Raw genomic sequence first — 27,083 nt, 5'->3', positions numbered from 1 at the left:
GGTGTTTGATCCATTTTGAGTTAGTTTTTTCTTTTGTACATGGTGTGAGGTATGTCTTCTTTCATTTTTTTTCAGATGAATATCCAGTTATATCAGCACCATTTGTTAAAAAGACTGTCTTTTCCCCATTTAACGGACTTGGGGCCTTGGCAAATATCAGCTGCTCAGACGTGAATGAATTTATGTTTGGGTTCTCACTTCTCTTCCACTGGTCTATGTATCTGTTGTACCAGTAGCACGCTGTTTTGACTACAGTGTTGGTATACTAGGTTCTCAAATCAGGTAGTGTGAGGCCTCCCACTTTGTTCTTTTTCTTCAGTAATGCTTTACTTATCTGGGGCCTCTTCCCTTTCCATATGATGTTGGTAATTTATTTCCCCATCTCATTAAAGAAATGCCTTTGGAACTGGGATCAGGATTGCCCTGTATTTGTAGAAAGCTTTGGGTAAAATTAACATTTTCACAATGTTGAGCCTTCCTATCTCTGAGCATGGTATGTTTTTCCACTTACGGAGGTGTCTTCTGGGTTCTCGCAGTAGCGTCCTGTCGTTTCCTTTGTATAGGACTTTCTTGTCTGTGGTTAAGTTTATTCCTAAATATTTTATCTTCTTGGGGGCTAACATAAGTGCTATTGATTTCCTTTTTGGAGTTCTCTTTGTTGGTGTAGAGGAATCCAACTGGTTTTTACATATTTATCTTGTATCCTGATACTTTGCTGAAATCTTCTATTGGTTCCAGTAGTTTTCTCGTGCATTCTTTAGGGTGTTCTGTGTATGAGATCATATTGTCTGTAAATAGGGATATTTATACTTCTTCCTTACCAATCTGGATGCCCTTTGTTTCTTTTTCTTGCCTTACTGTTCAGTCTAGGACCTCCAACAAAATGTTGAATAAGAGTGGTGATAAAGGACATCCTTGTCTGGTTCCCGTTCTCAAGGGGACTGGGTTCAGACTCTACATGAGAACGATGTGGGCTGTTGGCTTAGTATAAATGCCCTTTATTATGTTGAGGAATTTCTCTTCTATTCCTATTTGGCAGAAAGTATTTATCAGGAATGTGTGTTGGACTTTGTCAAATGCCTTTTCTGCAGCAATTGATAATATCATGTGGTTCTTTTGTTTTATTTATGCAATGGATTACTTTTTTTTTTTAATGTTGAACCATTCCTACATGCCTACTATGAATCCTATTGGGTCATGATGAATGATTTTTTTGATAGGTTGTTGAATTCTATTGGCTAGAATTTTGTTGAGGACTTTTGCATCTATGTCCATGAGGGTTATTGGTCTGTCATTTTCTTTTTGTGGTGTCTTTACCTGGCTTTGGTAACAGGGTTAGGCTGGCTTCATAGAATGAGTTCAGGAGTACTCCTTCCTTTTCTATGCTCCGAAATACCTTTATTTCTACCGGTGTTACCTCTCTACTGAAAGTTTGGTAGAATTCTCTAGTGAAGGCATTTGAGTCAAGGCTTGTTTTTGTTAAGAGTTTTTTTTTTTAATTACCTCTTCAATCTCATTTTTTGTTATGGGTTTATTTAGCTTTTCTACCTCAGTTTGTGTCAGGTTACATAGGTAGTGTGTTTCTAGAAATTTGTCCATTTCCTCTAGGTTTTCAAATTAATTGGAGTATAAGTTTTCATAGTATTCTATTATTATCCTCTTTATTTCAGTTGGGTCTGTTGTGACTTCACCCATCTCATCTCTTATTCAGTTTACTTGCTTCTTCTCCTGTTTTTCTTTTGCCAGTTTGGCCAATGGTTTGTCAATTTTGTTGATCTTCGCGAAGAATCAACATTTTGTCTCGTTGACTCTCTGAACTCTTTTTCTATTCTCTATTTATTTCTGCTCTAATTTCTATTATTTCCTTTCTTCTGATGCCTGAGGGCTACTTTTGCTGCTCTCTTTCTATTTGCTCCAGTTGTAGGGTTAATATTTTTATTTTGGATTTTCTTTTTTTCTGGTGTGTGCGTTCATTGCTGTAAATTGACCTCAAAGCACTGTTTATGCTATGTTCCAAAGGTTCTGGTAAGATGTGTACTCTCATTTGATTCTATGAATTTCTTTATTCTGTCCTTGATTTCTTCTATAACCCAGTAGTTTTTGAGCAAAGTGTGGTTCAGTTTCCATGTATTTCTTTCTTTTTTTTTCTTCCTGTTTCTATTTCAGATTTCTACTTTTATGGCTTTATGGTCAGAGAAGATGCTTTGAAATATTTTGATGTTTCGGATTCTCTTAAGGCTTCTTTTGTGGCCTAAAATGTGGTCTATTCTGGAGAATGTTCCATGTGCACTGAAAAAGAATGTATAATTGGCTGCTACTGGGTGGAGTGTTCTGTGTATATGTCCAGGAGTTCAAGTTGGTTGATTTTGGCATTTAGATCTGTGTCTTTATTTTCTTTCTAGTCGTTTTGTCCTTCACTGAAAGTGCTGTGTTGAAGTCTCCTACTATTATTGTGGTGCTATTGCTCTTTTCAGTGTAGAGTTTTTTTTTTTTTTTTTAATGTATTTTGGAGCTCTGTCATTGGGTGTGTATATATTTATTACGGTATGTCCTCCTTGTGTATTGACACTTTAATCATTATATAGTATCTTTCCTTATCCTTTGTGGTGGATTTTTCTTTAAAGCCTGTTTTGTCAGATTTTAACATTGCCACTCCTCCTCTTTTTTCGTTGCTGTTTGCTTGATATATTTTTCTTCCATTCTTTGAAATTTAGTTCTTTTGTGTCTTTCAGTCTAAGGTGTGTCTCTTGTAGGCAGCATATTGAAGGACATTGTTTTTTGTTTTCTAAACCATTCTGCCACTCTGTCTCTTTACTGGGGCATTTAGTCCATTTATATTCAGTGTAATTATTGATAGTTTTTTATGACTTTAGTGCTGTTAATTTGAATTTTTGTTGTTGTTGTTGTGTTAAGAGTTTCTTCGTTCCACGTAATTCTCTGTGCTGAGTCATTTTCCCTTACTTATTATCTTTTAATCTTTTTCATTGTTGTTGATTTTGTGTTTCCTGAGTCTATATGCTTTTCTTCTTTTTAATTTTGTTGGGTAGATTTATTAGCTTCCTTTATGGTTAAATTCAGATTTACCTTTATTTTCTAAGATTAAAGCAATCTTTTATTTCTTGACATTGCCTTGACTTCCTCTTCATATGGAAATTCTGTGATTCCACCTGTCCCTCTTCTTTGTTTTAATGTTGTCATTTACATATTGAGATCTCTGCTTCCCTATTTCAATCTTTTAGCTTTGACTTATTTTTGAGGCTTCCCTATCTAGGTTAATACCTAGTTGTTCTGTCCTGTGGTCTAGTCTTGGGTACTTATCTGATATTGTTGGTTCTCTAACCTGAGGATTCCCTTTAATATTTCTCGTAATTTTGGTTTGGTTTTTACAAGTTCCCTTAACTTCCGCTTATCTGAAAATGCCCTAATTTTGCCATGATACTTGAGGGACAGTTTTGCTGGATATATAATTCTCGGCAGGCAATTTTTTTTCCTTCAAGCCTTCATACACCAATCACTGATAGATTTTTCCTCTTGATAGTGTCCCACATAATTCTTATAGTTTTTTTTAATCCGTTTTAGATTTTTACTCAAATAAATTGGTGTCAAATAATTTACCTTTTAGCTCACTAATTCTGACTTCCATTGCATCAGTCCTGTTCCTATGACCTTTTATGAAGTTGTCTAATTCTGAAATTTTATTGTTAATCATTGGATTTCTAGTTGCTGTCTACAATTTCTGGCAACCTGTTAAATTTGCCAATCTGTCCTTGCATTGTTTTCCTCAATTCGTCTATTGTTTTTTCTGTATGTTCCTTTGCTTGGTCTCAGTTTGCCTGGTCTCCTTCCTGATCTCTTGAAGAGCTCTGTATATTAATCTTTTGAATTCTAACTCCAGTAATTCCAAGACCTTAACTTCCTCTGAATGGTTTCCTGGTTCTTTATTTTGGTTGCTTGCTCGAGCCATTTTGAACTGCTTTCTTATGTGATTTGATATTTACTCTTTTCTCTGAGCCATCAAGAAGTTATTATATTATTCATTGTATGTTTGTTTACTGTGTCCTAGCTTTTTGTTTTCTTTTCTCTATATATGCCCAAGAGGCTGGGTGTGTGAGTTGCTTTGGATATTAGCATCTTTGAAGCCCTCACATCCTATTTCCAGGTGGTTAGAGTAGCTACTAGGTGTGTAAGCTCAGGAATATGTTCGCTCTTTGTGCAGATGCAGCTCAGGTGTCCAGGTTGTTGGTGACTGAGTGTATGGCACAGATTCTTACCTACAGTCCTTGACAGACAAAGCTGTGTAAGGGTGTTAGGAGCAGGCACAGGTATCTGGCTGTAGTAGGGGGCTATATGTGTTGGGCAATGCAGGGGGCTGATGGCTGACCCCAAGTGCCTGGGTGGACATTGTATCCCTGTCTCCTAGAGTGCATAGCACGGTAGGTTTTCCAGCCAGTCCTTGGGCACCCAATGCTTTTGGTTGCAGGTACTGGGAGTTTTCCTATATTCTCAGAATGCTGACATGACTGGATAGATGGAGTAAGTGATACTCCCAACCCTCAGGCCACTGATGTGGGTGGATGAAGTCCCCGCTTAATGGGCAGGACGTTGTCAATTGTCATGAATCTGCAACTCCCCCTTGGCTCTGCAGTTGAAAATAGACTTCAGGTGTAGGCCCTATTGTTTTATGTTAATGACAGCATATGCTGTTGAAATGACCCACACAGATATAGTCAAGGATGAAGGGTGCTACATGCCCTCGGTCCCCTTAGGCCAGTGCCCAGGCAAAGGGACAGTTCCTGGCCTGAGTTCTCAGTTTAGGGAGCATGGTGATTTTTGAATACTGTGAGACAGGATTGGGCATGGAGAGCCCTGAGTTCTGGCTTAGTGGGCATGGCAGTTGTTGAATACTGCAGGACTGGTGTTGGAGCAGAGCTGTTCGGGGGTGGGTGAGGAGAAAGAGGCAAGTATCCTCTGTGAAATTCCTAGAGGGGGACAGGTTATTTTGACCCTTAAGAGTAGGTGAGACATTTACACTTAGCTGCCGCAGTACCAGTACGGTTTTCATCCCAATCTGGACGCTTGTGTAGACTCTCCGCTGCCCAGCCTCTCCCGACGTGGCGATATATGTCCCGTCCACGACTACTTGCCTCAGCCTGCATACACCATCTGACCTAGCCAGCAGCGTGCTGACAACCTCACAACTAGCACTTCTTCACTGCCTCTGAATAGTCTCTCCTTCACCTTTCCGCTCAGTCCGACTTCTCAGCTTTGTCTGTGATGGTCAGCACTTGCTTGTGTTTTTGGGGTCTTTGTTGTAAGAGGAATGACCAGAAGCATCTGATTATTCCACTGTCTTGGCCATGCCTCCTCTTTTTTTCTCTTTACACAATTAAGGTGTGTTCCAAAATATATATATTTTCCATTAAAATAATGTCAGTGTTTCCCCACCTCACTCTGGGATCAGCAATCTTATTTGCATTTCTTTAGTCTGCTTCTACACTGAGAACTTTAATATTCTCCTAAACATCAAAGTCACCCTAAGAATAGGCTAGCCAGGTTTAGCAAATACAATTCAGGACTTCAGGGATTTCCCATGGAATACTGTGGATATATTTACAATAATATTAGTCCTTGTTTAACAGAAATTTGAATTCAACTAGTGGCTTGTATTTTATCTGGCAAAACTACCAAGAGGTATAAAACATTAAGCTGTTATGACTTACTCACCCTCAGAAGAACAGAATTGAATTTGGAGTCATAAGGCCGGAGTTTTAATCTCTGTTCCATAAACATAAAACACAGTGCCCAAACCAAACAAGTACACCAATTTTACAAAATCATTACAGGTCATTTTGATTATCTGGGATAATAAATACTCATCAAACACTCTTGAGCACCTAGGTTTGGTGGGCTTGGGAGAAGATGTAAGGACAAGGAAGGCAGAAAATCTTTTACTCTGAAGGAAAAGGGTCTGCTATTCTACAGCCCTAGGATCTTCAGGTGTTAGACAGGGCCCCATGGCCCTGAAATAAGGGGATATCTTTAGACCAAGGCATGATTCTCCTCACCAAAATCAAATCCCCAATCACACACACACTTGCTCCCATCTAACTTTTAGCTGGGCATTCTGAGCCATGAAGCCCTACTTCTCACCTTCAGCTTCACCCGTCTCCATCACACACCCTTGTTCTTTGGAATCCAGGCTCATCAAGGTATGTGTCCATATCTTTATGGGAATCGTGGTATTATCCTCTTTAAATGAAAGTATATTTGACTTCTTTTTCATTATGAACATAATTTCAGTGTATTAAAGTCAAAATGAGTTGGAATAGCATTCATTTTGTTGTTGTTTCCAGAAGAGTGGCTTGGTAGAAAAATTGGTTATGGGAGATGAGGTTGCTGACCCCAAGTGGCTGCAATAAGAAAACAAATATGTCAACGTTATTGTTTTTAGGTGCAGATGAGTCGCTTCCAACTCATAGCGACCCTATGTAGAACGGAATGAAAGACTGCTTGGTCCTGCACGATCCTTACAATTGTTGGTATGCTTCAGCTCATTCTTGCAGCCACTGTGTCAATCCACCTCTTTTAGGGTCTTCCTCTTTTCCACTGACCTTGTACTTTGCTAAGCTTGAACTTCTTCTCCAGGGACTGATCCCTCCTGACAACATGTCCAAAGTATGTAAGACGCAGTCTCGCCATCTTTGTTTCTAAGGAGCATTCTCATTGCACTTCGTCCAAGACAGGTTTGTTCGTTCCTTTGGCAGTCCATGGTATATTCAATATTCTTCACCAACACCACAATTCAAAGGCATCAATTCTTCTTCGGACTTCCTTGTTCATTGTCCAGCTTTCACATACATATGATGCAACTGAAAATACCATGGCTTGGGTCAGGCACACTTTAGTCTTCAAAGTGACATCTTTGCTTTTCAACACTTTAATGGAGTTCTTTGCAGCAGATTTACCCAATGCATTGCGCCATTTGATTTCTTGACTGCTGCTTCTATGGCTGTTGATTGTGGATATAAGTAAAATGAAATCCTTGACAACTTCAGTCTTTTCTCCATTTATCATTGGTCCAGTTGTAAGGATTTTTGTTTTCTTTACGTTGAGGTGCAATCCATACTGAAGGCTGTGGTCTCTGATCTTCAGTAGTAAATGCTTCAAGTCCTCTTCACTTTTAGCAAGCAAGGTTGTGTCACCTGCATAACTCAGGTTGTTGAGTCTTCTTCCAATCCTGATGCCTCGTTCTTCTTCATACAGTCCAGCTTCTCATATTATTTGTTTAACATACAGATTAAATAGGTATGGTGAAAGGACACAACCTAAAGCACACCTTTGCTGACTTTAAAACAATCAGTGTCCTCTTGTTCTCTCTGAACAACTGCCTCTTGATCTATGTAAAGGTTCCTGATGAACGCAATTAAGTGTTCTGGAATTCTTATTCTTCACAATGTTATCCATAATTTCTTATGATTCACACAGTTGAATGCATTTGCATAGTCAATAAAACACAGGTAAACATCCTTCTGGTATTCTCTGCTTCCAGCCAGGGTCCACGTGACATCAGCAGTGATATCCCTGGTTCCATGTCCTCTTCCAAAACTAGCCTGAATTTATGGCAGTTCCCTCTTGATATACTGCTGCAGCCATTTTTGAATGATTTTCAGCAAAATTTTGCTTGAATGTGATATTAATGATATTGACTGAAAATTTCCACATTCGGTTGGATCACCTTTCTTGGGAATAGGGATAAATAAGGATCTCTTTCAGTCGGTTGGCCAGGAAGCTGTCTTCCATATTTCTTGGCATACACTAAGAGCACCTCCAGCACTGCATTGGTTCGTGGAATCATCTCAATTGATATGCCGTCAATTCCTGGAGCCTTGTTTTTTGCTAATGCCTTCAGTGCAGCTGAGGCTTCTTCCTTTAGTGCAACCGGTTCCTGATCATATGCTACCTCTTGAAATGGCTGAACATCGACTAATACTTTTTGATTCCGTGTATTCCTTCCATCTTCTTTTGATGCTTCCAGTGTCATTTAATATTTTCCCCATAGAATTGTTGACTATTGCAACTCAAGGCTTGATTTTTTCCATCAGTCCTTTCAGCTTCAGAAATGCTGAGTGTGTTCTTCCCTTTTCGTTTTCTATCTCAAGCTGTTTGCATATCTCAGTATAATACTTTACTTTGTCTTCTCAAGAGGCCCTTTGAAATCTTTTGTTCAATTCTTTTACTTCATCATTTCTTCCTTTTGCTTTAGCTGCTCGACATTCGTGAGCAAACTTCAGAGTCTCCTCTGACATCCATCTTGGTCTTTTCTTTCTTTCCTGTCTTTTCAATGACCTCTTGCTTTTTTCACATATGATGTCCTTGAAGTCATTCCACACCTCCTCTGGTCTTTGGTCACTAGTGTTCAGTGTGTCAAATCTATTCTTGAGAGGGTCTCCAAATTGAGGTGGGATATACTCAAGGTCATATTTTTTCTCTTGTGGACTTGCTCTGGTTTTCTTCAGTTTCAGCTTGAACTTGCGTACACGCAATTGACGGTCTGTTCCACGGTCGGCCCCTGGCCTTGCTCTGATTGATGATATCGAGCTTTTCCACCGTCACTTTCCGCAGATGTAGTCAATTTCATTCCTTTGTGTTCCATCTGGTGAGGTCCATGTGTAGAGTCTCCCTTTATGTTGGTAGAAGAAGGTATTTGCAATAAAGAAGTCATTGGTCTTGAAAAATTCTATCATTCGATGTCTAGCATTGTTTCTATCACCACGGCCATATTTTCCAACTACCGATTCTTCTTCTTTGTTTCCAGCTTTCGCATTCCAATCACCAGTAATTATTGATGCATCTTGATTGAAAGCCCCCACGTCTTTGTCACTTTTTCGTATGTGGGGTCTTGTGCAAGTTGCTGGAAGCTATGCCACTGGTATTCAGATATCAGCAGGGTCACCCATGGAGGACAGATTTCAGCTGAGCTTCCAGACTAAGACAGACTAGGAAGAAGGACCCAGCAGTCTACTTCTGAAAAGCATTAGCCAGTGAAAACCTTATGAATAGCAGCACAACATTGTCTGATATAGAGCTGGAAGAAAGTCACCCCGGTTGGAAGGCACTCAAAAGACGACTGGGGAAGAGCTGCCTCTTCAAAGCAGAGTCAACCTTAATGATGTGAATGGAGTCAAGCTTTTGGGACCTTCATTTGCTGATGTGGCACGGCTCAAAATTAGAAGAAACAGCTGCAAACATCCATTAATAATAGGAACCTGGAATGTACAATGTATAAATCTAGGAAAATTGGAAACAATCAAAAATGCAATGGAACACATAAACATCAATATCCCAGGCATTAGTGAGCTGAGAAAAATGCAACAGCAGTAATATTGTAGTGGAAAAGCAGAGAATTCATCCAGAGGAGACGAGGGTTTTTTTCTGCTCTTTGCTACAATTATGTGAGAAAGTCATTTCATAATGCAGTCCTCATGAGTTGCCTCATGATTTCTGAGTGTTATCTGAATGATAAAACTGATGGGACCCAATCAATATTTCTATCCACAGCATCCACAGTGTTTGTCCAACCTCTGTGAAAAGAGAGCCTCCATGCACCTTCTGCCCCTCTGGAAATTACTCTGCAGTCAGGAAGCACTTTCTTGCTTGTGCCTTTCTTTGTATTCTCTCTGGCAGCTACAATGGACAACTATAATCACAGCTTAGATGATGCAGTTAGAGAGAGTCAAGAAAATCATCCTAATATTTTTTAAAGCTACTTGAAATTTATAAAAGTAAAATCTTGGTGACTTTTCTAGGGATTTGAACTTCTACCATAGAGCAACCTTAAAGGATGTTCAATCCAGACTTTCCTATTATGGGAATGGTCAGGCAAGTCATTGTTTGTAGGCACTCAAGAAAAGCAGGCTTGCTCCTTGATTCTTCTGCTTGTCAGTCCATCGATTTTTTTCCTATGATATACACTCAAGCATTTGGGGCCACTGGATTTGAATGAGTGAACTCAAGGCCACTGATTCAAACATTGCATTGTAGAGAAACAATCATGTCCAATTGTGCAATTTCTTTTTCTAAATTGAAAATCTTTGACCCCGGAAACATATGTGATTAAATTAGCCCATATGAAACTTACCAAGGTTGGCCATGAAAGGGCAAAGCCAAAAGTCGTTTGGACCCGGCTCCCTGACCATTCTTGTGGAAAGGTCTAAAGCAGGCACTGTTCACTGATAAAATTCATCTCCTATCTCCCGGCTCTGTACATCATCAACCCTTGCAGCAATTTCCTTCATGCAGTCTTGATGTGGGATTTTCATTCCTGGGTCAGGATGCTGAGACTCTCCTTTTCTACTCTCCTAAATCTCAGTACCCATGTCATGTCTTACCACTTACAAATTAAATAAAGCAGAGAAAATCAAGCACACAAGAACCGAGAAAATCTACCACCTATGTAAAAAAAAAAAAAAAAAAATTTTTTTTTTATGTATAATGTAAATACTGCAACCCCCAAAGTGTTCTCAATATACAAAACAATCTTGGGAAAGAAGAACAAACTATAGGACACTAACTTCAGGATTTAAAATAGCACTACATACATGCAGTACACTAAACCTTGTGGTTCTGGCGTAAGAAGAGACATAGAGACCAAAGAAATAGAATTGAGAGTCCAGAACTGAATTTGTACGTCTTTGCTCAATTTGTTTCAACAATGATGCTACGTCCACTCAATGTGCAAAGAATGGTCTCTTTAACAAATGATGCTGGGACAATTGGATCTCCACAGAGAAAAGCATGAAGGCGGACACATACTCCACAACATATACAAATATTTACTCTAAATGAAATGAATCGATGACCTAAATATGAAAACTAAAACCATAAAACCCTTAAAAGTAAATAACAGTTATATTTCATGTTTTTCCCCCCACACTTTCGTAGATATGACGTAAGAAACAAATAATAGATAAATTTCTCTTGGTGAAAGTTAAATCTTTTGTGCATCAGTGAGCACTATCAAGAAAGTGAAGACAACTACAGATTGCAAGAGCATACTTGGAATCTCCACACTCCTTAAGGGTTTCATATTCAGAAATATAAGGAGTGCCTAGAACTAAATTTAAAAAATTGTCAAAAGGCTTATATAAGTAGGCATTATTCCAAAGAAAATACAAATTGCCAGTATGCACATGAAAAGAGGCTCAACATAATCAGTAATTAGGGAAAAGCAAATCAAAATCACAATGAGGTATCACTCCACTTCACACTGATGGCTATTGCCAGAAAAAAACAAACAGAAGAGCATTAGTGAGAATGGAAGAAGCTGGGAGCCATGTGCTTTGCTAGTGTGCATCTGAGGTGCTGCAGCCACTGTAGTATACAGTTTGGTGGCTCCTCAAGTAATTTAACAAAGAATTACCATATGACCCTGACATTCCACGCCTAGGCATATACACAAAAGAACTGAAAGTAAGAAAACGCATACTTGGACACTGACATTTACTGCAACATTATTCGCTGAATCAAAAAGGTGGAAACAACCCCAGTGTCCATCAGAAGATGACTGGATACACGAAACGTGACACATAGATACATGCAATATTATGCAGCCACACAGAGCAATACGATTCTGTTATTTTCAATAAGCGGATGAACCTTGAAAACACTGTTCTGAGTGAAATAACTGAAATCCCAAGAACAATTATTGCACGATCCCACTTACATGCAAATCTACAATATGCAAAGACATACAGCAGTTTAATGGCTAGGAGGGCTGGAGGCAGAAAGCATGGGGGGTGATTTTGAAAAACAAAGGAACAAAATCAACAAAAAGAATATTCAAAACCAAATAAAAAGAAACCTACGAAATCCTAGCATGTATTATTGATCAAATATTGTATTTAAAATATGTGATATTTTGCAATATACAATATAAAAGAAGGCCAAACACCATTCTACCAACAAAAGAGTACATATAGTACCAACTACAGTCATCATGTCCGGAATAACATATGAAGCAGGCTGGCCAGGCTACAAGGGAATCCATTTGTACTACAAGGAAGCAGTTACTGGATCATTCCACAAAGAAGTATCAGTACACTTCTGGGCAGTAGAATCCACCATCATGAAGGGGATTCACCTTAAGGTGCAGAAGTCCTTGGGTGGTCCTAGTGAAGTAGGAGGCATGTATGCAGTCACCTGGGGTCCACCATGGTCATTTGACATCGTGTGGTGTGTTTGAAACTGCTCGTGACATGGGGGAAATAAAGGACAGGTCACCCTATCAGAAAAACAGGACTCTGAGATGAGACTCCCCATGCTAGCAGCATTTTGAGGCTTCAGAAAAGAAAGGACTCAGGTGTCTATTCACAGGTGGGCCTCCCCATGCTCTCTAGATCTACCTTCCCCCCTCCCCCTCCCAGGGACAGGGCTTCCCCATGGCCTCCCCTGTCACTTACCTGAACCAAACCCATGCGTTGCTTCTGCCACTCCCACTGAACTGGCACCACGCCTGCCTGGGAAGGAGGGGATCCCAATCAATTCATCAGACACACCACAGGAAACCATTCCATTCTATCTTTTGGATCCTGAGGCCACCTGTGACAGAAGAGACAAGGGGTGTGGCTGGGAAGGCCTACTATAAGAGTGGAACTGTCATCTTCCTCCAGATCGTTCAAGGAACACAGACCGAGGTCCTGATATCCCTTACCTGTCAGCTCCCCTGAGCCAACAAAGCTAGACCAGGCCACACATACCTGCACAGGTGTGACTGAGGCCTTCACCTGCATCTCACGCCTCTCAGCACAGGGTCACATCAGAAGGTTCACCCTACCCACAACCAAGGCTGGAGGGATTCTGGCTGTGCAAGTCTGTATCTGGCTGTTTTCAGCTAACTGAGGTCCTGTCATATCAGGGTTCTTGCAGTCCTCTTTTCCCAGGCCCAGGTGCGAACACTGTCTTTTCCCTACCTCCAGGTTAGTGGTGCTCTTTGACTTTAGAAAGGCTCCCTAGCTCTGAGGGGCAGACTTTTGGTGGGACTGGCAAGCCCGGCTTGGTCAGGTGCACCTTTCTTATCAAAGTGACATCTTGCACTTTTAGAACTGTAAGGACATCTTTTGCAGCAGATTTGCTCAAGGCAAAAGTCCTTTGATGTCCTGACTACTGTTTTCATGGTTGTTGACTGTTCATTCAAGGGGCATGAAATCCTTGACAACGTCAAATATGTCTCTACTTACTTTCATTGTTCAGTGTGAAGATTTTCATTTTCATTATGTTGAAGTGTAATCCACACTGAAGGCTGTGGTCTCTGACCTTCGTCATGTAGTTCTTCAAGTTTTCTTCATTGTCACCATGCAAGTGTCATCTGCGTATCCCAGGCTGTCAATGACATTCCTCCAATGCTGATGCCCCATTCTTCTTCATATATTCTGGCTTCTCACATTATTTGTTAGGCATAGAGATTGACAAAGTGAGATGAAAGGATACAATATTGCCACGCCTCTTTCCCATGGACATATAGAAGGGCCTAAGTCCCCCAAATGCTCCACTCACAATCTCCAATACAGCACCCCAAGGATGTCTTTATGTTCTTGCTTAACACATTCTAATGACACACAGGCACATACACAGACAGAAAGAGATACACACACACACACACACACTGACCAATGACGTGTTGGTAAATATTTATCAATTCACTGTCCATTGCGAGTGCTGCAAGTCTGCTTTGTAAAGACTGACAACTTACCTATAGAAGCAATCCTGCCATGGCTAATTCCAAGGTACCAGCCCGATGTCACTGACCCCCAGTGGGTAGAGATAAGCACCACCTACTATCCCAAATTAATAGGATTCGATGCCAGCATACCTGATCCACTTTCCTATTAGCATGTATACACATTCCACCTGCACCACGAGAAGGACCTTTAACTCCCACCCATAATATGGGAACCAAATCTCACTATATATCTCCAGAACACACAGCTCACAACTCCTGAACACACACATATAACTAGGACCCACAACCTGAATATACAAACATACCACATTCTACTGCTCATACTTTTACAAGAAAAACCCTACGGACCATGAATACTCACAGTCATTACTACGACGATGTATATACTCCCCACATGTGCCTGAACACACACATGTACAACAAACAGTACATATATATACTCACTGAACACCGTACACACAGTCTAGCTCTCTAACACCATCGAGCACAAAATCTCACTTCACAGGCCATGCTAATACAGACACACACCAAAGCCCACATCTCTAAACACTAATAATACACAATTCCAAAATGCAGGCACAATTTATATAAACCCTCTCAGTTTCCAAAGGTACATCCTGAATCTCCCACATCCTCCAGAACAAACACCCCTGAAAACTAGTGAAACCAAATAAACACACAACCGCATACGACCTTTAGCATTAACATATTTAAGTACACCACATGGACACTGAAAATACACATACAAGCTATACCACCAAATTCTGCAAGAATTAGACCAGAATAGGCACAAAGAGGAATGCTGGCTGCTTTCATACAGACACGAAGCCCGTATACACACACCCAAAACCCAACCTTGTGTATACAGCCCACACATTCATGGATGCAGATAAAAAACTCCAAAACACCAACAATCCTTGCACTCTAGCTAGTATACACACACAACCCATGCCCCTAAGCGGCCACGTGTTCACACATGCCAGACACAACACACACAGACACATACACACACACACATAGCCTCAATTTCTCAAAGTATACATCACCCAAAACACTATAGATTATCACACGTCTCTAGAATACAGCCTCACTTCCCCAACCTCCGAACGTGCCCAAACACACCTAGAAACACCCTAACATTCTCCAAAGAAACACATGTAGAACACTCCACGAATAATTCACCCACTCACTCGTGACTTATACACGCCAATATATACTCCCCACTCACAGGGAAGTATCTCTTTCACATCCTGAATAAATACACCGGAACCCCGTTCTAGGTCCATAACTCACATTCCAAAGCTGCCACATTCTCAGTATCTCACACATAACCATATCAACATGCCTGCACTACATATAAACACAGTTCTCCCACACCCTGTGCAAACACACAGCCCCATATTCTCATCAGACACACTGTCCTCATTTTCCAGAATACACCATACTCTCTACTGAAAAAGAGTACACACAGCCCTGGAAAATATTCATCCAAACTGCCATGACCCTTCATGAAACACACAAGTTCTTTACCCATACAACTGGCCTCATTCCCTAAATCTAACCTAAATTATCCAGGGTACTGAAAGTATTCAACAACGACCCTGTATCTTCCAACACCAATATAACCTCACAATGCCTGCCCACACATAATCCAACAATCCAAAATACTCAAACAGAAATCAAGTTCAATTTTTCTAGTGTACAGAATCACACAAACCCCAGACCGAACATGGAAGAATGCATGTGCAACTCCAGAAAAGCACCCAAAGCAACACAAATGTACAACATGCCCTGACTACACTCCAGCGATCCTCCCTCACTCCCAAATATCGAGGAAGAGCAGACCCTACACCCAAACTAATACACACAGGCATACTCCCTCAGATGCCCAAATGTACAGCAGAGAAACCCATTCCAAATCTGCTATTAGGTACACAGGATGACCAAAAATTCACGGCAGGAGAGCCACGCCCTAAGTATTCCCTCGAGCCACAAATTGTAAAGAGCTCACCTCCGAGTCTCTGAGTGCACAAGCCTGTATCTCATGCCCTGCACATTCCCACAAAACACACTCATACTGAACCACAAATATTCATACAGACACCGCCAATCCACACATACAAATATCGCTTTCCTAAGAACCCATTCACACATACAGAACCCCCGAACTGTGAATTCACAGAAACACATGGCCAACAGAGTCCCAAATAACAGGCACAAAGGTACCCACACCCCTCAATTCTCACAATCCCTACAAAGCTCACAACTATATCTCTGTCCTATTTCAAGATATACACACCACCACGCAAGTACCTACCCTCAAAAAGCAAACACAAAACTCTCTCATCTCCTCAAGTACACACCCGGACCACCAACAGCCTCTTAATATACACAGGTGCCTCACATTCCAAATGCACCCACTGACACTCCCTCCACTCCTCCAGGATGGAAACACAAATACGGTAACTTACAGCCTCAAATGCACACACAGTTGTGTGCTGGCAAAGGATTACACACCCGCACCACCCTTCTGCAGAATTATACACACCTACAAATTGTCCCAGATACACATGGAGGAGTGGCACAGAATTTACTCATTTCAATCGAACTTGCAGTACTCGTGACTGGAAATCTTTTACACACACATCATCAGCAGGAGGCTTTTGTAGTTCTTGGCAAACCTCTTGCATCCTTAACCCACCATGCTTGCAAGTCAATCATGACTCCATGCAGGACACTGCAAATAAATGCTTGATTTTTAGTCAGTTCAGCAAAGTCACTCACTTCCTGAGGAAATCAGTGTCATTTGAGCATGAATGTTGGTTCATACGTTTCTTATGTTAACAAGGAAAACCTAAGAGAAGTGAGGTCATAGGCTGGAACTTGGCTGAATTTTCTTTGACAGGAGATATTTCTTTGCTTAAACAGAGAGTGCTTTTCAAATCCTAAAGAATGGTTCAAAATTAGGTATTATTCACAATGTAACAGATAATGACTTGATATACTTGTCACTTTAAAGAGTCATTATTGAAATTTCCCCCCTCATTTTCTGTCCACCCATTAGGAAAACAATCACTGCAGTCCTGGGGTGCAGCCTTTGTCATTTCCCCTGGTATAAATACTGCCCGCACAGGACAAGCTGGCAACCTGAAGGCGCTGAATTCTACACCATGAGAGGGGGTCTCCCAATGCAAAACCCACGCCTGCAAATAACCCAACAGCCTACAGGAGGGTAAAGCATAGCAGCAACATTACTAAGGATGTTTGCGTGTCCCTTACCTTCCTTTGTAATAGAACTGACCTAAGAGAAAGCGGAAGAGCGGTGCGCTCCTGTGTGCAGGGTCTGAGGCCCCCCCTGGCACAGCCCCGCCCATCCGCGAGGCCTACCCTTAGGGACCCTGCCTTCCCTGCTCCTGCCGCGCGCCTCCCTGAAGGGGATCTTCTGCAACCGACGCCTGAGGCCGTTAGAGGGCGGCAGTTCGCGCGCCCCAGAGCCCTGTCCCTGAGGTTGTGCGCATGCGTGAGCTCCTAATGCAGGCCGGGCTTAGCTTTGCACCCTGAAGGCTCCTTACCTAAGGCAAACTCTTTGCTGTGAGTGCATTCTGACTCACAGCGACCCCATAGGACAGAACTCTATCATTCAAGAGCCGTTTTAGCTTCAGGCAGCCGTGCTGATAATTCAAGCCTCCCAGACTGCCTTGCAATAAGAAATGCTTGATTTTCACATCACCTGCCTCTGCACTTCCTACTACATTGTATTTGCGTTTTTCCATGCACTATACTGTACTCTCACTGTCCCTGGCTCTACAAATCTTCTAGGAATGCATGCTAAGAGATCTCTTAAGGGAAAAGTCCTCAATATGTGTACTTCAGTTTACTTTTCTATGGTTTTGTGATTAGGAATACTTCACAGCCAGTGTTACTTCCTATCTACGTACCAGGCACTGTGGGAAAAAAAGAAATTATTCCTTTTTTTATATATACTATATAAATTAATTATTCCTCTTAGCCCTTAAAATATCCGCACCAGAATTGATTCATTGTATTGCTTTTAAGGTTTTTTTTTTTTTTTTTTTTAAGTAAAAGCTCAATAATCAGATAGCCTTTCTCTGGAAATTGCAAGATTTTTATGATTTCTCACTCCTTGGATGACTCTCTGCATGACCCTACAGAGTCAACACATGGAGCCTCCAAGTGCACCGGCTGAGAGAGAAATCAGTTAGCTGAATAAGACTCAGTCATCACATTTTATCATTTCCTCCAATGCTCTGAAGTTGGGTGGAAGATCATCTGTCGTCTGTGTTCCCTGACCCAAGAACAGAGATGATTTTTTCAGTGGTCAGTGCAGGCCTTAGAGTTTTTCTACCGGGATGGTCAGAGAGCCAGTTCCAAAGGACTTTTGGCTTTGCACTTTCACAGCCAGTAGTAGCAAATTTCCTATGGGGTAATTTAATCACACATGTTTCCATGGTTGAACATTTTCAGAAGGTAGAAACAAAAATTGCAGAATGTGGACATTAATGTTCCTCCACAATGCAATGTTTAAATCATTGGCTCTGGGCTCACTCATTCAAATCCAATGGTCCTAAATCCAAATAAGTATGTACAATGGGAAAAAATTGATGGACTAACTGGCAAGCGGAAATATCAAAGAGCAAGTCTGCTTTTCTTGAAGGCCTAGATGCACTGATTTGCCCCACCATCAGCCTAGATTGAAAAGCAGTTGAGGTTGCTCCACGGTAGAAGCTCAAGTCCTAAGAAAAGTCGCCAAGATTTTACTTTTCTCCATCCCCATGACTAGCTTTTCAAAATATCAGGGCAGTTTTATTGAATCTAACTTCATCATCTAAGCTAAGGCATGAGAAGAGCTGTTCATTGTAGGTGCCAGAGAAAATACAAAGATAGATGCATGCAAGAAGCTACGACCTGGTTGCAGAGAATTAAGGTGTGGGCAATTTCCAGAGAGGCAGAAGCTGCTTGGAGGTGCTCTTTTCACAGTGGTTGGGCAAACAATGTCGATGGTGAAGATGGAAATATTCATCGGGTCTTATCAGGTTTATATTTCAAGTAAAATTCAGACAACACGAGGCAATTCATGAGGTCCACATTCTGAAATGACTTTGTCACATAATTGTAGCAAAGAGGGGAGAAGAACCCTTGTCTCTTCTGAGCTTCCAATTCTCTGCTTCTCCACTACAATACGACTGCTATTGCCTTTGTCTACATTACCCTCTTGAGTCAAAATATCTTCCCCAGGGACAAGAATCTAAGTTAGTGCCAGCAGAGAAGTTTTCTGAGTGAAGGCTATCAGTGTGGAACACTCCTCCTTCATGCCTCTCTCCTTCCTTTACACCCTCCCATCTGAAGGCCACTACTGCTGTGAGAGCAGGATTAAAGTTGGTCTCACATTACTTTTCTCATTGCAACCACTAGGGGTCAGCACCCTTCATCACCCGTGACTAATTTTGCTTCAAGTGTCTTCCTGAAATGACAACAAAATGAGTGCTCTTCAACTCATTTTAATACACTGAAAATTATGTTCATGATTAAAAAAAATTCAAACATATTTTATTGAATGAACAGTCTACCATGGCTCCCACAAAGATATGAGCACATAGCTTGATGAGCCTGGATTCCAAAGTGCAAGGGTGTGTGTAGGGCTTCACGGCTCAGAATGGCCAGGTAGGGGTTAGATGGGAGCAAGTGTGTGTGTGATTTGACTTTGGTGAGTAGAATCCTGTTTTGGCCTCAACATACCCACCCATTTTAGGGCCATGGGGCTCTATCTAACACCTGAAAAACCCAGGGCTGTTAGGAAAAAAAAAAAAAACAACACTCATTGCCATCGAGTTGCCTCCTAAGCTCATTTAGTTTCAGAGAAATAGATTTTCTTCTCCCTTGTCCTTATATCTGCTCCCATGCCCACTAAGCCCAAGAGCTCCAGGGCGTTTGAGGACCATTCAATAATCCAGATGATCAAAATGGCCTGCAAGATTCTGAATAATTGGCATGCTGGTTTGGTTTCGGCGCTGTGTTCCTATGTTTATGAAACCAAGATTCCAACTCTGACCTTCTGACTGCAAATTCAGTTTTGTTCTTATAGGGTGAGTAAGTCATAATAGCTAAGGTTCTTTTTTTTTTTTTTTTACCTCTGTAGGTTTGCCAGATAAAATACAGGCCACTTCTCAACTTCAAAGTTTTGAGAAACAACGACTAATGTTTTTGTGGAGTCCTGTTGCTGCGGCGTTCTTGGAAGCATGTCCCCATATTACACAGGGATTCCTTGGAGTCCTGTATTTTACTTGCTAAATCCAGCAAGACTATTTCGCGGTAATTTGAAGCTTACGAAAATGTTAAAGTTCTCACTGTACAATCTAGGATGTATGTAAGAATACAAATAGGATTATTGATCCAGAAAAGAAAAAAAACTATAAACACACAAGCTTGCATTAATTTGAATGGAAAATATATATATACGGCACGGGGTATATCTATACAGGAACACAGCTTAATTGTATAATGAAAAAAAGGAAACTGAAAGCACTTTCGGTAAATGAGCATAGCTTCTGTTAGTTACCCTCAGTCACATACAATATTTTTGGAAAGAGGAAAAAGAAAGAGAAAATATTGATTTCCACTCAGATGGAGAATCTGATTGTCAAGAAAAGGTGTGGGGGCGGGGGGAGGCGTTGCCACTGTACAATCTATCTGGAACTGTTTGACTTTTCAGAGGTATCTTTCTCTAATTACTTAATTACAGTCATTGTTAGGGATAAGATACTTGAATATGAATGTACAATATAATAACCTGAGAAACAACAGGAATCTACTTCTGGTCATGGAATTAGAGGCTGTTGGCCTTCCTTTAATACAGTGGGGCTTTCCAGGAAAAAGGATCATGGGTAAGGCTGGCCATGCTGCAGCCCCCAGAGTTTTCAGTAATGAATGGGAGTTCAGGGACACAAGGACTGCTTTCTAAACAATAATGGATACAATACTGTATGCACACACACCAAACACAATGGAACTTCTCAGAAAACGCTAATTTCAAACACTCAGATTCCTTGTCTCTATAAGGACCCCACCTTCCATTAGACAAAGTGTCCTGAATTTTGCTCATGAAGTACTGGTGCCCTTGTAATAATTCAAGAACCTACCACGTAGAGTTGGGGAACAGGGTGGGTGTAGGGGCACAAAACTAGGTATGTTGATAAGAATTGAAGTCTAGAGTAGAGCCTTTGTGCTCTGGATCTAAGAAAGAACCGACAAATGGCCATAAGAGGTTCACATGATTTGTGTTGTCAACCATAATTTGAAGGAAACAGGTAGCTTTTGCCTACCTGTTAGATCCCTTTCATGGAATGTCTCCTCACCCAACCTGCCCTCCACCCCTCCCCCACTGTAGAATGTCTGGAGTTCTACATTCTACACCTGTTTAGATTCAAACTTTCCCCTCCTTTTCTTGGATCCATGAGCATCTGTTGGAGTCAGATCACGCTCTAAGTCCAGGACGTGGCGATTTCAGGTGCTGAAGGCTGCCAGACAGCTGTGGTCAGTGCCCCAGCCTGTGGAGATGTCTTCAGAAGGAGGTAGGCCAGGAGGAGAGGGGGTGTGTTATCAGATTCCTGCCACCTGTCCGACCCTTGGGAATTTAAGTTTGACACTTCCCCTGGGGACAAGCTCTCTGAGCAGGAATAAGGAGTGGACTCTTAACACCACCTGGAATATCCCACCTAGGAAGGCTTGAAGAGGCAGATTAGAAAAATGAGACAGGGTGTTGGAGAAAGAAGGAAAGAGGTTTTGTAGTGGACATCATTAAAAGAAACACTCAGGAGGAGATGGGGAAAACACTCACTTAAAGACTCACTCCTTCAAGAAAATCTAGAGGACACTTTCTACTTCAGAAAGTCCCTTCCCTGCTAGTGAGCCTGCTGGGGGCATTTCGGACAGACTGGATGTCAACCCTTTTCCATGTGTTGGAAAAAGCTTATGAGAGTGGCAGCCTGTCTGCCTGGGATTCCTGATACAGGTTCTGTGAGTCAGTCATAGCTTGGGCCTCTTACTTCTTGGTAGACAGAGGCCTGGGAGTCTGGTTGAACTCCTCACAAGTTCTCTACCAGTAAACTGGAAGGAAGGAACATCTAATTCAATCTCAGGATTTTTTGCAGTCTTCACCAATTCCCTCTTCCATATTGCTGCCCATCAGTTGAGATTCATTGTGCTGATTCCCAGTGACCAGGCAGGGAATTCGGATGACCTAACACTTGGTTGCCTTTCCTCCACCTCCATTTACCTTTTTCCTTTGTTTCAACAGCAACTCCAGTGCTGGGACCAGATATGACCATGAATCCTGGTGCCTCCATGTCTCCTTTCACTGCACTGCCCTTTCCCGCGCACACTCCTGGACCTCCACAGCAAACACCCTGGATGCAGCACCCACTGCCCCTCATGACTTCATCATGCCTTCCAGGCACCCCTCTTGGGCTCTCTGCTTTCCCCAGGACACTTCTTGTGCCCAGCACTGGGGATTCTGGCCCCAGTGGGGCCAGGCCTGCAAAGGTCATTGTTCAAGTGAGGACAGAAGGGAGTTCAGCAGAGCTCCCTGGAATTCAGACCTTCGTCATGCGGCAGACCCCACTTAATTGGAGTGCCCCAGGGGCTCCCAGTGGGGAAGTTGAGCGTGCCCCACCCCCTTTTGGGGAAGCCTCTGCTGTGATCCCTGACACTTCTGTTGTGGCTACTCAGGCTTGTAGGAGAGTTTGGTCCCCAGCTCTTTCTCTTCAAGCTCCACCACCAGCTGCCCAGCTGGCCTCCATTTTCCCCCAAGTGAAGGCTTGCTCAGGCCAACACGCTTCTTCTGGGGAGAAAAGCCTGGCCGTCACACAATCCAGGCCTTCGCTGGATGACTCCTCCTGTAATCCCCAGAGTGTTTACCAGAACTACCGACGTTGGCAATGCTTCAAGTCTCTGGCCCGGAGGCACCATCCCCAAAGCCCTGATACAGAAGCTCTTTCCTGCTTTCTCATGTGAGTGCCCTAATCAGTGGGGACAGCTGAGATTATCCTGAAGCTTTCAAACAAAGAGATCTTGGGGAGACACAATGGAGGTTAGGCTCTTTAGGAACACTTGAGAGAAGGTCATGAGGGTGATGGGATATGTTATGAGAAGGTATATTCCCGATAATATTATACACACCTCCCTGTGTACAACATATTCAGGTATCTTGTCTGAACTGATGCTGACCACCTTGTACGTGAAGTCAATCTTTATATTGGAATCGTTACCTTAACAATTATTTTCAAGAGACTAAACACTGTGGTAGAAACCCTGGTAGCATAGTGGTTAAGCTCTGTGGCTGCTAACCAAAACGTCAGCAGTTCGAATCCACCACCCCTCCTCGGAAAATCTATGGGGCAGTTCTACTCTGTCCTGTAGTGTCACTATGAGTTGGGATCAACCCAATGCCAAAGGGTTTGGTTTTGGTTTTTTTAAACGCTGTGGTAAAGTGAGGAGGCATGATGTGAATTTTGGTCTCAGATCACGAACTACGTTCTTCCACTGGTCTTTACCTTCCAACGAAAGAGCTCAGCATATTTTGGCCATTGCCTCAGGAGACGTGAAACGGGCAAGGCCTAGGACAACCACTTTAAGTTTACTCCCACCCTCATTCCTCTGGAGAATATCAGTTACAACAGGGAGGTGGTAGAGTACGCATAGTGGTGAAAGGCTTGGGCTCTGTCCTCCTTAGATTTGTAATCCTGAGCAAGGCATTGTACATCTTCACCCTAGAGTATCTCATCAAATAAGGAGACAATTTCAGTTGATTAAGAGGAGAGCTAAGAAGACGGTATGACCTAATATATGAAGTGTAGTCCATAAAAAGTACCCGCAAGAGCAAAACTGTCCTAGCTACAGTGTGTGTGAGTGGAAATTGGCAATGAAGTGCAGGGTCATGGGCTTCTGTGAATGAAAGGCAGACTGATTAGTCATGTGGGAAGCTTTATCTTTTCAGAGCAGAGCCTCCATCTCTCTCAACCCTGAGCTTCCCAACAGGTCAATCAATATGGAACTCTGATCACATTCACAGGATGTTTTTCCACATACATGTTGCTCTCATTGGCTGAAAGACTGAAGGCATCTTCTTCCTTTCCCCACTCCCCAGCACTCACCCAAGAATAAAGACACAGTCCACTAAACCCAAATTTCCAGCAGTCTTAGGGATTCCCTGGATTCCGAAACAGCTAATGGTATCCTGGAGGCAAAAGCACTTGAAATCTAAAACACTGGAAGAGGGATGGACACAGACAAATAGCAAGATAGATGTGATGATGGGCAGGGGATGTGTGTAGGGGTGGGGTCAAGATGGGGATGGAATATGTATTTGTTGAAAGTTACTGACATGCATGGGTATTTAGCCCAGTCCTGCGATGCCTGGCTAGACTGAAGCCCACCATGACCCTGGAGGAGGGACTCTGGCGGTCTGTACAGGAATGGCAGCGCAAAAGCAATTTTGACCGGATGATCTTCTATGAGATGGCAAAAAAGTGAGTCCATGGCATCCTGGCCCTGTTGGGACTGAGTGATGAGGTGTGAATGAAGAAGAAGGGTTGGTACAAATCAGAGGGTGTGTGTGAGGAGGAGGTGTGCACTTGGACAGGGCTCCTGGTTCCCTGATGATCCCGCTCTACCCTCAGACAACTGCTACCACCACATTCACTGCTTGGAGTTTTCTGTTCTACATTCTTTAAGAAATTCACCCCTTCTACATGTTGGATTTGTGAATGGCCTGAAACGGGAGTGTTAAGACAGAATGGGGATAAACACTGTGGATACCCATGGAGATACAGTCCAAGCTGTGGACACTCTGCAGTGAGGGGATATGCTGTACCAGACAAGTTCCTGCTTGCCTCAATGTCCGTATAGATAACACGGAATTTGGAGCCACTCTTCCTATGACAACTGGTACAAAAGTATTCTACAACCATCCAAGTATGGCCCAGGCTGGAAAGGTGTGTTCAGGGTAAGGCAGCATCTCAGTCACCCTGCTGGACGTGTTTCTGTCCCTCATTGCCTTTCCTCCCTCGGTTTAAAAAAAAATCATCAAAGGAGCCTGAGGCTTTTGGGAAACCTCACATTCCACCTTTTTCCAAATCTCTCTTGGACCTCTTGACCACCTGTTTATATCTCAAGGCCTCAGAGCTTCAGACTAGGATCCGGACTCTAGGAACTAGTCCTTGGTGTTATCTGCAATCAACTTCATCCCATTCCAGGTTCAGGCTCTCACCTCTACCATGTGCGTTTTAGGCAAGGGCAGGAGAGGCTTGGAGAACGGTGCGCATGAGTGGTTCCTCCTGTGTGTCATGTAGGTCTGATACAATTCAACCAACCAGTGTCAGTGTTGTGGTGTGCCATCAGGTGCTAAGGTATAGAATGGTAGTGAGCACTATGGCTGTGTCAGGAGGAGCTTCCAAGAGGGCATGGCTCATTTCCTTCGCAACCTTCCTATGTTATGATAAGTTGTGCTGCAGGTGAAGGGATGATGTTGTGAACATGTAAGAGACCCAAACCTTGTTTGTGCCTCCTGGGAAATGGACTTACTGGGTACCTGGACAGGTCATTGAAGGCACATCTTTCTGCACTGCCCCATAATTGGCTGTTGCCTGGTCCTGGGGCTCCTGGTGCATCTTGCCTTGTCCTCAGCACAGCCTGTGCCTCCCTCACCCTTGTCAGGTTCATGGAGTTTGAGGCAGAGGAGGAGTTACAGATTCAGATGTTGCAGCAGAGGAATGTGTCTGTCTGCCTGCTTCCTCCGGCTCCACGCAATCTTGATCCTCACAGGCCTTCATCCACTGTGGCTGCCCAGCATCCAGGTATGGCTAAGCAAGGTCAACAGGAGCTACGGGCCTGGGGTCAAAGGAGGTATGTAGGGCTGGGTATGTTGGGAGAAGGCATTGTCTTCACATGTGGTACTTTTCTTTCAAGAGGGCGCAATGGCTGTTTCTATCAGCAGAGACTGCCAGATGCCTGGGGTCTCCGCTACTCTTCACTACACCCTAGTAGTGAGGTGGTTATGTTTTATAACTATTGTCTCACATGGATTATCAAAAGTGGGCTCCAATATCTAATCAGCTTTAAATGTGGGTCTCAATGAGACTTCTTGTAAAAGAAGTAGTTTCGAGTTTCCCCACAAGCTGACTGTCTTAGAATGTCTGCCTCTTACATCTTCTCCCCTCACAGTGTTTGTGGCTTCAGGTGTGCCTGCCTTACCAGGAACCATGACAGTGTCTGCATAATTCTGCCTTTACAGCATGGGGTTGGGTGGTGACTTAGTTATCTAGTGTTGCTAGAACAGAAATACCACAGTGCATGGACTTGCCAAACAGAAATTTATTCTCTCACAGTCTAGGAGGCTAGAAGTCTGAATTCAGGGTACCAGCTCTTGGGGAATGCTTTTACTCTGTGTTGGTTCTGGGGGAAGGTCCTTGTCATCAATATTCCCCGCATCTAGGAGCTCCTCAGCACAGGGACCTCGAGTCCAGAGGACTGGATTCACTCTGGGCACTTCTTTCCTGCTGGCATGAAGTTCCTCTGCTCTCTGCTTGTTTCTCTCTTTTTCCATTTCAAAAGAGATTGACTCAAGATATAATCGAATCCTGTAGACTGAGGCCTGCCTCATTAACACAACTGCCTATAATCCTCCTTCATTAACATCATAGATGTTAGGATTTACAACACATAGGATAATCACATCAGGTCCCCAAATGGTGGACAACCACACAATACTGGGAGTCATGGACTAGCCAAGTTGACACACATTTTGGGGGCACAATTCAATCTGTAACAGGTGTAAGAGCCAGAATTTGCTGCCGCATAAACATCCTCTTTCCAACCCCACCTATAGTGTTCATTCCAAAGAAGGGAGTTTCCATGGCACAGCCCCCTAAGCAACATCGACACAGAACCGAGCACCCTTGGGAGCCCAAGCGGTCCCAGGAAATCCCTCCCGAAGCTATCAAAGAGGATGTTGAGATCATGGAAGATCTCCTTGGAACTGCCCATTCAGCCACTGTGGAGCCAGATGGAAAATATGAAGAAGAAGAAAATGAGCAACAACAGGAAGAGGATGAGCTGTATCCAGATCCGGGACTCCTGAGCTACATTGACAAGCTGTGTGCACAGGAAGGATTTATCACCAAGGTGGGCCGGGACCTGAGGTTTGGTGTCTCTGGGCTCTGTAGTTTTGGCGTTCCAGCCACCAAACATCTGGAGTTTTACCCCAGACATTGTAATTAAGCTCAGTTCCTTCCTCCATGATCAATGTGTGTGTCCCTTTCTTGTGTGCATA

The 27,083-nt window shown here is 42.7% G+C and overlaps 1 protein-coding gene across 1 annotated transcript in view; it reads left to right on the top strand.

The window, feature by feature from the left end:
* The first annotated feature begins 21,311 nt into the window (after positions 1-21,311).
* Positions 21,312-27,083, top strand: part of LOC100659664 (NUT family member 2G-like) — a 47,222-nt gene continuing 41,450 nt past the window's right edge. The window contains exons 1-5 of the mRNA XM_064290967.1: positions 21,312-21,327; positions 22,053-22,764; positions 24,154-24,282; positions 25,469-25,608; positions 26,640-26,935. Of these exons, the coding sequence (XP_064147037.1) occupies positions 21,312-21,327; positions 22,053-22,764; positions 24,154-24,282; positions 25,469-25,608; positions 26,640-26,935 (1,293 nt within the window). The remainder of the gene's footprint in view (positions 21,328-22,052; positions 22,765-24,153; positions 24,283-25,468; positions 25,609-26,639; positions 26,936-27,083) is intronic.

The sequence above is a fragment of the Loxodonta africana genome, chromosome 9 (assembly GCF_030014295.1).
Source record: "Loxodonta africana isolate mLoxAfr1 chromosome 9, mLoxAfr1.hap2, whole genome shotgun sequence".
NCBI classification, from domain to species: Eukaryota; Metazoa; Chordata; class Mammalia; order Proboscidea; family Elephantidae; genus Loxodonta; species Loxodonta africana.
Note: the sequence above shows the minus strand (reverse complement) of the source record. Positions and strands in the feature narration are given on the sequence as shown.